This window comes from Halyomorpha halys, unplaced genomic scaffold (genome assembly GCF_000696795.3).
Source record: "Halyomorpha halys isolate HHAL.00 unplaced genomic scaffold, Hhal_1.1 Scaffold38.1, whole genome shotgun sequence".
Taxonomy (NCBI): Eukaryota; Metazoa; Arthropoda; class Insecta; order Hemiptera; family Pentatomidae; genus Halyomorpha; species Halyomorpha halys.
Genome location: NW_027110526.1, coordinates 495992 through 507903, shown reverse-complemented (window position 1 = coordinate 507903; position 11912 = coordinate 495992). Strand labels below are relative to the sequence as shown.

Here is an 11912-nt window from a genome sequence, read left to right as displayed (position 1 = left end):
TATTAATTAATTAAATTAATAATAATTTATTAATTGTCATATTTTTCCTTTATTAAGATCCTTAATAAAATAAATATGTTACCTATCAAAACAAATTAATAAAATACTACACATTTCACTATTATTAAACCTACAAAATATAGATTAAGAATTAGTAAACAATTTTACAAATTCTACCTCTTTGGTGTACCAGATGAGTCAATTTCATTTCTCTTGCCCTGCTTCTTTTTTAATACTTATTCTAAATCAAATTTGCTCTTCCACATAATTAGAATTTTACATATTTCATATAATTTCTTTCTTTATCTATGACGCTTTGGATTACTCTGTTCATAAACAAATAATAATTTAAAAATCCTCATATCAATCATTTTAAATACATTGAAGTATCATTACAATTATTAAACATTTAATGTGTTATGAAAAATCAGCTGAACTTATTGTTATATTATTGAAAAATTCAAGATGTTAACATTGTTTATAAATACATTTTATATGTTTAATTAATAAGTTTATTATATTGTATATAGTGTTGGAAAGTTATAATTATCATGATCTACTAAAGTTTAATTTTTCATGTTTTTTATTTTCAATTTATATATTTTATTTCCACTTTATGAGCAAGTATTTTAATGCTATGCTTGGTATCAGTGGCTTAGTTATTATTTATCCTTTGTTAAAATATAAAGCTTATTTGTTGTGGCTAACAATTTGGTGTGTTTGTCAAATACAATACAATTGTAACTCAGATTAATGCAAGTACTATAAGTCACAATTTCTTATTTATAGAAATTCTAATTATTTACACTCTTACTTTCAATTACTAATAAATTTTATTCTTATTTATATTTAACAATTGCTTTTCATTTTATGTTATTTTCTCAAAATCTTTTGAAAATTCATTGGTTTAAATATTTGAATATTCCTTATTTTAAATACCATTATGTCATCTAGATCTAGACCTTATAGAACATTTATAGGGTAATGGATCAAGACAAATAAATGATGTTGAAGTAGCATTCCTCAGTATCCTGAGACCGCACCACCTGCCTCATATCAACTCTCCTGATCGTTCCAGGTCCCTAAGGGCTCTGGTCCCTAAGGAGGTGCCCTCTTGTCCTTCGGTATCCTGAGAACTGATCCCAGGCCTCCTCCTAGCCCTCATGGATGGTCCAGATCCTGATGAGTTTCAGTCCCTGTCAGCCAGAGCTGATGGGCCTGAAGATCTCCCAGTATCCCGTGTCCAATCCATGCTCCTTGGCCCGCTCTCTGCAGCAGAACCAGGTCCTGTAGGATCTGTTCCCTGTTAGGCCCGGAACACTCTCAGCCTCCTGTAGTTGCCCTGTGGCTCTATTGATCGCACACCGCCTTCTCCCCATTGCACCTGATCCTCTGCCATTTCTCCTTCTAGACTGGGGTCTGGGGGCAGCGTTTCCAAATGATATTTATCACAGTTTATAATTAATAATTCAAAATTTTATACTAATTCAAATAAGGAAGTTATTACAATTTTTTTTTAAATTTATACTTCTATTTTTCATATATTCATAGTTAGTTATTTAAAAACTAGAAAATGAAGTGTGGATATTATTTTGTGTCCCACTGTATATTTGAAACTAGGAAAAATATGGGAAAATGCTTATTTATACCCTAGCTGTGCTGTACGAATACATATTGGGTTGCTGCATTACAGAGTATACTAATCTAACTTCTAAAAGACATAATCTAAATAAATTAATTTTTCATTTTATTCATTTTTAACAATTGCACTTTTATCATCCTACATTTCTCTTTTCTGGTAATGAATGTGCATTATGTAAACCAATAATGCCTATTGAGTGCAGAATTATATTATCTAACAATATTATAACATCTCTATGTTTATAAAACTTGTAAAAGATTTTATTGAAATATTTCCTCACTATTAATAAATTATAATATTACCCATTGCTTACTGTTCCAGATTAATTGTTTTGATACCTAGTGACAACCATTCCCAGACTTAACCTATAATGAAGCACATAACTTTTTCTCCTGCAGAATTACATCTAAAAGTTTATGTCTTCTCATTTGCATGTGAGTATTTTCAATTCTAATGCGATTTTATTTTAAATAAATACCTAAATTGCTTTGTTTGAAGTAGTGTTTTAAATAACATTAAATAGTTTTAATCCAATTTCATTTTAATATTTATACTAATAAATTTATTTAGAAAAATAATGAATACTTGTTTATCAGATCATACCCTAGTTCATCATCATCATAATCTACGATCCTCGTTACTGTATTGCGGTGTGAGGTTTGTGTTTATGCAGCCACCTTCACGTCTCTCTGTTTGGCACCAATTTTCTTTTCTCTTCCCAGTTTAGGTTCCTGCTACAGTATGCTTCCTGGAAGTTGTACTCTCAGGTGGTTCTGGGCCTACCTCTAGGTCACATCCCCTCAATCTTGGCTTCATGGGGCTTTCTGGCAAGAGGTGGTTTGGGATTCTAAGAAAATGACAAAACAACCTCGTTAGGATTCCTCTGTAGGGCTGTGTATGAGGTTCACCCGAGACTTTATTGTAGTATATCTTATCCTGTCCTATCTGTTTCTGGTTTCTACCATCCTCAGGTACCGCATTTCCATTACCTGGATATGTCCTTAATGTTCTGTTGTTATTTTTGAGGACTCAGAGGAATATGTGAGCAGTGGTACAAATGTTGACTTGTATACCTCGATTGTGGTATCTTTCCGTCACTTCTTTTCAGTTTAGGAAGGTTTTATTTAGGGTCCTAAACATTCATCTACATTAATTCCTAGATTCATACACTAGTTTCAAATTATAAAAAAAAAACTAATTTCACTAACTATATTTATAATATAACAGTGTTTGTTTGTTACCTATTGTTATACCATAAAATATATAATAAAACATACTTTGTAAAATAAGGAATAAAATATTTATAATCCAGTCAACTAGGGACTAGAAAGAGAACTCGGAGGAAAGTTTTAAAAATTCGCACATTTATGATTTTGATGGGGTACTGATAAACAGTTTCAAGTTTGTAACCTCCAATGTTTACCAGAATTTTAAAAAAAATCAAATAATTAAAAAATTAATGCTTTTTTTCTCTCTGAAATTATGAAAATCATTCATTTTTCAACAACGTTCACTTACACTAAATTAAGCGAGAGTAAATTTCTTAAGTTTTTCTCTCTTTTTTTTTTTTTTTTTTTTTTTTTTTTATTTTTTTTTTTGTCACGTGGATTGTTTATGAGCAAACACTCAAATTTTCAGGTTCAGTCTAACAAGGGTCAGAAAGGGATGTTTGTGGAAAGTTACAAAAATTAACTCATTTATTTTTTTTTTTTTTTATAGTGCTGAACATGAATATCAACTTAGTGATCTCAATTTTTTTTCTGGAAGTATGAAATATGGAAAAACATATTTCTTCTCTGTTTTGATATAACTTGAAAAGTGTTTCTTATTTAAATAAATTCTAATATTAATTTTATGGTAAACTAAAGAAGAGTAAACTGCCAACAATTTTGCCAATTTCAACTTTGTGAACTCAATTTTTTTATATCTACATTCTGGTCTCTATTGGCCTGAACTACATTTTGTCTTAAGATTTTACTCATCCTCATTTAAAAAGAAAGCTGCAGAAGATAAAGATCGATAGAATGAAAATTATCGCTAGTTTACTATCCTTTAATTTTAATGAAATGAATATTAGCATTTATCCAAATAACATATGGTTTACAAGTTATAAGGAAAGTAAGGAGAATGGGGTGAATTTTTTTTTCATTTATTTTTACATTTCTGGTAAAAATTCAAAATTACAATGTTAAATTCATAATCAGTACTTAAAAAACCATTAATGAACTAATTTTCAAAACTTCTTCTTTAAAATTCTACCTAAATCCCATTAAAATATTATTAATTGCTCTGAAATCCAATACAATAAAGATCACTGAGCAAAAAGTGTAGGGAATTGATTCATAATTAATTTAGTTTAGGTTGATATTACTGAATAAATGAATTGGGGTTTTCATGCTATCAGAGATAAACTGAAAAAAATATTTATTTTTTGAAGTTTTTTAAATATATCCTGGTAAAAATGGAGGTCATAAAATTGAAATACATAATCAGCAAGCTAACAAACATTAATGAGTAAATTTTCCGAACTTCACAAAAAATTTTCCAGACAAAAATACCACAGGAAGGTCATTCCATGTCAACTCAACACACTTTTGAAACTTACCATCTCTGACTTCCTCGACATTTGGCGCAGGTGTCTATTGGTTTAGACTTGAAATTTTACACAGTGGAATAATTACTGGCACAAAAAGCTACCAATGGGTCTGAGCTACTTCCAAAAGCCTTTGCCAATTGGCTTGGTCCTGTGATGCAGCAGTACAGTTCCGAATTTGTTCGAGGTCTCTACAGACATTCCATCCAGCCATCTAGTACTAGGTCTAAAATAATACTGAGCACGTTCTTTGATTTGTACCCAAAAATCGATACCCATCAGTTTGGCCACTAATTCAGGCCAACTTGTACCTGCCAGGGAATACTTGAGAAAGTTTCTTCCACAGGTTTAGTAGCAACAAAAATGTTGTATTTAAACAAGAAACTTTTTCAATTAATTTTTAGGACAGAACAGTCTTAAAAACAAATATATTTTATTTTTATATTCCCACAGCTAGCAATGTCAGCTGATATAATGTATAAATAGAGAATCAAAGGGAAAAATAAAACAATACCCCTCCCCCCACCAGTGGAGTGGTCCCTCCCCGTTCTTGTACCCCCACAGCCAGAGAGCCAATGGCCGTTATAGTAGCCTTCGCTTACAGGAGACTTGGCTCCCTTCCCTATATGCCATATGGCAACAGAATGATGTTTGTATCTATTGTATATATTTAGATTTAAGTCTTAGAATTAGTTCTTTTTATATAGGGATTTAATTGTAAAAAACTTAGGAGGTAGAAAAGAAAAAACAAATTCTTTTAGTTGAACTTGTAAGCGTTACATCTTGTACCTTTTTTATCTTTTTTGAGTTTTAACTGTGGGTAAGCATAAGTGGGTAATCTAAGAACCTTTAGATACGGAAAGAAACATCCAGTCGCGAGAATTATTTTTTTCCCTTTCTATCTTGTCTTCTGCTTTTTTTACTCTTTTGTTTTTTAATATTTTTCTCTTGCTTACTCTGGAAAAACATGATGAGCGGCGGAATTTAACAAGTGGTCGTCCTGAACTTAAATGCGGAAAACCCACCTCCAATGTCGCCAGTGGAATATGATCTACCATAGATCAATGGCCTGGAGTGGATTAAGATTCGAATGGCGCCTGAGAGAAGCGAAGTCTGACCACGAAAGATTCGCCAGAGGGATCAGAGAATTAAATGTCTTATAACCTTTATTTTCACCCATTGTTCTAAGGTCACTTAGTGCATTAGCGCAAGCAATTTTTCCCATCATGTAAGAATCGTCTACCAAAGGATAAATAAAATCAGTAGTTTGAACAAACTACAGACCACCATGCCAAAGTGGAGTAACACACTAGTCCATTCCAATACCAATTCTAGTGACCACTAAATGAAGGAAATGGGCATGTTCATGATCCTGTGCATTATTATTATCTTGTTGAAGTCCCTCCAGCAGACGCGACAGCACCTCCTGTGGGGCTTTACACCCTCATCCTTTTAAATCAGAGAACCTAGTTAATCTAAAAGTAGGTTCTAACTGAAGCTGCACAGGATCATAAGGTCTCCTCGCAACCAAGGCATTAGCATTTTCAGCCAGTTCTAATTGAACAGCAGAAAATGCATCTTGGCTTACAGAAGAGGCCTGAAGTTCTGCCATTATCGGTGTAGCCATGTTATTCAGTCAGACGATATCGGGAAACTTATAAACAATATATTTACACTGGTCAAAATTTTACTAACAGCTTGCTGCTACTTTTAACACATTCTAACTACCATTATGATTCACAGAAATTGAAGTCGGCACCTACCATCTAATCCGATTCCCACTCCAATAACTCCAGCAACTATATCCTGTTTACACGCAATGATAAATTGTAACAATTCCATAATCAAATTAAAGATTTTATTTTTTTTATTGTAACCATATAATTAATTGATCCCCATGAAGAAATGAAAACCTTCCACCACATTTAAGTAAATTTGGAATTGAATGAGTTATGGGGCAGAAAAAAAAATTATTACTTTACTATTCTTCATCTCGCTTTTTTAATCTCAACACTTTTAAAAAGATAACACTTGAAAACAAAAACAAAAATCACATAATACTGCTTACAACTAAACTAGAAATTTGAAGAAAAACATAAAATATTGATTAGCTAAGCACATCATTGGAAATAGAGAACATTATTATTATTATTTTTTTTTTTTTTTTTTTTTTAGAAATTGAAAGTTGTAAATTTAGTGGTCTTTTGTTTACTTATCATAACTGTTGTTTTAGAGGAAGTAGTAGCAATAATATGTTTTGATTTATTTTCATTATGATTACTTGGAGGATGTTAATATAGTGATAATGATTCACAATTAATATAGGCTCCCTCAGCACGGTAATGGCCGGTATGGCATTAAGCTGGCCATCTCCTCTGACTGCCTGGTACTCCTCCAAGGACAGCGAGGTACCCATGACAGAGCATGAGGTATCCTGGTTAGTATCGATTTCGGCCATCCCTGCAGCAGTAGGATCAATACCATGTGGAATGCTTGCTGATATGTAAGATCATCTAATTGCAACATCTATTTTACTATTAACTTTTGACTGTATCTTGTCATATTAACATGACATATTTTCGCAATACATTCTATAAAGTAAAGCCTTATATCTAAAACTCATGCGATAAAATTCTAAGATTTATAAGACTGTTACATAAAGCTATAGTTCAGCTACAGATTCTTAAAATTCAAAAGACATTTTTAATCTAATTAATGACACAAATCATGAAACTTTCTATGTACGGACATTATTGAGCGATCGATAAACAAGAATCGCAATTCTACATTACTATATCTAATTGATTGTTACAAGCTGAACATAATTGATCAACAGTTTTGCAAAACAGTTCCTGAGGTAATAATAAGCAACTCATACACCAACGAACTAACTGCAATTCTCTATTTCAGATTTGGTCGGAAACCAATCCTTTTTGCAATGGGGATCTGTTCAGCGCTGAGCTGGCTCTTGATCTTGATGACCAGGTCCATTTGGTCACTGTATGTGGCCCAGATTCTGGCCGGGCTAGTTTTGGGTGGAGCACTTAGCGTTGCTCCCATCTACATTTCTGAGATCTCGCCACCTAACATCAGGGGAGCTCTCTCTGGCCAGCTCATTACCATGTTCTTTGTCGGCCAAATGATTGTCTATGTTGCAGGTCCTCAGCTTTCCTACACTAATTACATAACGGTCTGCTTCTCCATACCAATATTATTCTTCATCTTATTTTTCTTCGCCCCTGAGTCACCATACTACTTGATGAGTAAGGGACGGGACGAAGAAGCCAAGGACTGCATGACGAAGCTGCGTGGTAAAGATTCTGTAGCTGAGCTAGAAGCATCCAAAAAAGAATCTCTTGAGAAGGAATCGGAAGATAAACCCTCGATATGGGAAGTGTTGAATACTAATGATTATATGAAGCGTATGATATGCCTCCAGGTAATTAACTCTATCTAGCCTCTGCTAATTGTATCTAATGTACATTAGTTATATTTTGCCACTCCTAGTTATATCCATCTAGTGTCTGTTAATCATATCTAACTTGATGTAGGTATAGTTACAAGTTAATTACCACAAAAGTTATATCCAAAACATGAATTGGTTAATTCCAACCTCAACTCATTACATCCAATCTCGATCCTCACACATTAAGTAACCATGTTGTAACAGATCGTCATGTCCATTAGCCCATCTTTCTCTCTATCCTTGATGACCTCTTTCCGATCTCTAACGCTAAATACTCTTTTGTTTTCTCTCCTAATCCTTACAACCGCTTAAGACGTCCTGTTCTTCTCTATCTATCATTTCATCCAATGATCCAACTCCAACCCTTTTTTACCTTCTTGCATTCATAGCTTGAGTTTGAAAAACAGAAAGGAAGATAAAGACTTAAACATGCAATTAAATTAATTTTTTTTTCTTACCCTCCTATCAATTTTATTATTTTAAACATCATATATATATACATAAGATATACACAATACAAAGTAAACAAATGTCCTTTCTTTGCCTGAAGGACATTTTAAGGTAGGTTCTGGGACCCGCTGTGTGTAGGAGAGCACTTTGGCGCTTACTTGCCGTCTGCATTGTCACGAGTGGGAAGAGACCTCTCTTCTAGTGATGAATCATTGGGTTTAGACAGTGACTAAACCCCTTCCCTCGGCAAGCACGTCGACCAAGGGAACAGTGCCTTGCCACCTCCTACTAGAAGGCTCCTAGGTCTTGTTGGAGTGGCTATCTCCTGGAAAAGTGGGTTTGCACAGGCCTTCAGCCCATCAAAGAACTTGCGCCGTCGGCCTATGAACTCCAGAACAGAGGGAAGCTGGAGTTCTTGGTGGATGGCACTGTTCCTGGCCCTCTGCAGAAACCCGATCCGCCGAAGGATGGAGTTCTGGTAGCTCTGGAGTTTTTGTGGTATTGTTTTGAAGAGGTGCCGCAGTACAGGTGCACCATAGAGGAGCATCTGACGAATAATAGCCTTATATATTTGCAGCTTCAGTCGGAGAGTTTAAATTAATTAATTTAGAACAGCCGTTTCTAAGGTATGGACGTCACATGTTGGCAAACGTTGCCATTTGTTATTACTGACTATAATTCTAGAACCAATTTATAATGTTAAGTATTCATTCAAAGCATAATTTATATGTCTTAAATCCTTTTAAATTAATTTAAAAGTTTTCGCTTAAAAGCATCATTTTGGAGCCATTAATAAACATTAATTTTTTAATCTTTGCAGGTTATCAGTTGTGTTGCCACATTAAATGGAGGAGCAGCTATTTCCGTGTATGCAGTTGAGTTCATGGGTCAGTGGGTGGCCGTAGAGATGAGTATAGTATTCATCGTGTCTTCCTTCTTTGTATCATTCCTGTCCGATCCTATTGGACGGAGGCCACTCCTGGTGTTTTCACAGATTGGTGCAGCTGTCTGCACCTCACTCCTTGCTGCCCACTTTATATGTGGAGAGAAGATACTCCTCTACATTGGATTGTTTGGCTTCTGCTTCATCGCCTCAGTCGGTATCAATCCCAGCACGATGACCCTCCCTTCAGAGTTGTTTCCAACCAGCCTACGTGCCTTCGCCAATGGACTCTTTCAGTTCACCACAAACGTTTGTGGATTTATATGCGTTAAGATCTTCATCAACATCAACGAGACCCTTGGTATACAGTACAACTTCTTTCTCTACACTGTCGTCTGTCTCATCGGCGCTGCGGTGGGTTATCTTCTCCCAGAGACGGCCAAATCAGTAATCAGCGCGTCTTGAATTTCAATTCATATTATTATTAGTTAGCAATAACATTTCATCAAGTAAAAGTTGATGAAAATGTATGTTGCTGTGTTGGATGAAATAATTAAAAATTGTGTAGGTTGAAGCAAACAACAGAAACTTGTAAGAAAAGTTATGACAGACCACAGACTCTTGACTGCCATCCTGTGCAACACAACACAAGTGGTAAATCAGCAATGGATAAGGCTAATCATCTATTATCCAAGGATTTAGATGCTTTGCCTTTTATTAGAGAGAAACATTTCTCTCTTATAGTTTCCCTTCTTCCCAGGACCCAACTTGAGACGGTCTGTGCCCTTAGAGGGTCTTCTGAATTAAGTCAATCCATGGCTGATATACAGAGAAATAATGCTCTACTCTAGCTGGGCCTCACAGGAGATCCAATGCTTTGCTGAAAAGGACCAGTTTCCTCCAGATCATAACAAATAAAAGTATTTTAATTTAAAAACTATAGTTTTTATTTTCCTATTTATGTAACCATGAACAAAAAAAAGTGCATTAACTGGTTTTGGTATAACGATATACATATATTAAGACATCATATCGCACTAGTATTTCTAAAGTGACACAACTCAAAATTCAAGACAACTGACAATGTGACACACTTGCCTATTGAGGGGGAATAGCATTAAGGCAGCAAGTGCCTTCTGGCGGACAAGCTCTGAAGCTAGGTTGATACAGTTTTGATGATTCATAAAGATATATTTACCAATTTCTTTCATAGTCATAACTCAAAAACACCGATTTTTGAGTTGTGTCACTAGTGCGATATATTAAATAAAAATAATTTTTGAATTAATATTGAATTAAATCATTTTCTATATCTCTTTATCTATTAACCAAATACCAAGGTAGCAATCAAATTCAAAATCACAATAGGAAGAACATAAATGTTTTTAAAAAATTTACTTAGAAAAAAATTTCATTTTTAATGGACCATGGTAGGTACAATGGTCCATTAAAAACAATATTTTTTTTTCTCTAAAAACTGTTAAGGTTTTAAAATAACAGCGCATAGTGGTGGCCTAAGCATAATAGTCCCTTTATAAGCAATATGGCAGAGGGTGATATCAATCATATATGTAATCTGTTCAGTCAAAAAAATATGCCATAGATATGTAAGTTAAACAGTTAGCATTCTGATGGCGTTGCGTAGCCCAATCATGACGGATATAAAACACTGTCTTATCATATGAAACTTTTAGTTAACTCTAGTCCAAGGAAACGTATCAGACATTCCGGAATTGGGAGACATGTACTGCACTTACAGGTAAAGTAACGAAATACATCCAACACCTACAGAGAATGAGATATCCTCGGTCCGATCATCAAATTTTACCCAAGATTCCTTTGCCCTAAGCAATAAAAAATATATTTTTAAAATATAAACTTTAAGATATTTCAAATCAATATTTTTATTTCACTTTTTAAAATGTTTTTGATCGAGTCTGGCACCCGGGACAGCTTTACAAACTCCGTAAATTCCTACCTCTTACATATTTTCTCATCATTCGTTCCTTTCTCATCGATAGATTATTCCAAGTAAACTACAATGGTTCCTATTCATCCCTCTTTTCTCAGTCCGCTGGTTTTCCTCAAGGTAGTATCCTTGGTCACCGTCTATACAGCTGACATTCCAACCAATCCTAACACTATCCTCACCACGTATGCCGATGACACATGTGTACTCGCAGTTAATAATAACCCATTAATTGTATCCCAAACTCTCCAATCCCATATCACATCCCTTTTATTATTTCATTTTTAAATTTCTATATTTTACTCTAAGGTGCTAGAACCTATTTTCAATGTCTCTTATGTTATTGTAAAGAGAATTTTCCCAGAAATAAATAAGGAATATTATTGTTATTCATGTTACAAGCATAAATTAAAATATGGTAAACAAAATTTAAAAAACAGATTCAATAACTTTAGGAATGTACCATAGGGATGTATTACCACAGCATATCGTATATCTAATGCCAAACTGGAATAATTCAAAATTTCTGTTTGCCTCAGTCGGCAGTTGGCCTCTGCTTATGCAACACACACTCTTTGCCTTTTTTTAAAATAAAAACTTCCCTGATTTCACAAAAGAATTGTGCTTTAATGTTAGTTTTAGATTAAATATATCAAATTATTTCTAATTTTGATATATGTCATTTTTTGTTTTATATTTTCAATTAGGGGTATCATGTATTCAGGTAGGTCTTTTTGAAAATACAAAGACAATACAAACCACTTCAAAATACCGAGGAAATTAGAAAATATTGCAGATACCATTTTTTGACCTACAATGTTTGCGAACTCTTATATTAAATGAAAATAATTTTCATATATTTAATACCTACCTAAGTATCTTTCTACATATTTTTGCAAAAATGGTCAA

General features: G+C 33.9%; 1 protein-coding gene across 2 annotated transcripts in view; it reads left to right on the top strand.

The window, feature by feature from the left end:
- The window catches only part of LOC106687358 (facilitated trehalose transporter Tret1), a 30034-nt gene extending 20063 nt beyond the window's left edge, over window positions 1-9971 (top strand). For both annotated transcript variants that reach the window (XM_067048712.1, XM_014431210.3), the window contains exons 2-5: window positions 1964-2076; window positions 6561-6738; window positions 7146-7674; window positions 8972-9971. In XM_067048712.1, coding sequence (XP_066904813.1) covers window positions 2013-2076; window positions 6561-6738; window positions 7146-7674; window positions 8972-9499 — 1299 coding nt within the window. In that variant the 5' untranslated portion in view covers window positions 1964-2012 and the 3' untranslated portion in view covers window positions 9500-9971. The remainder of the gene's footprint in view (window positions 1-1963; window positions 2077-6560; window positions 6739-7145; window positions 7675-8971) is intronic.
- The last annotated feature ends 1941 nt before the right edge of the window (window positions 9972-11912 follow it).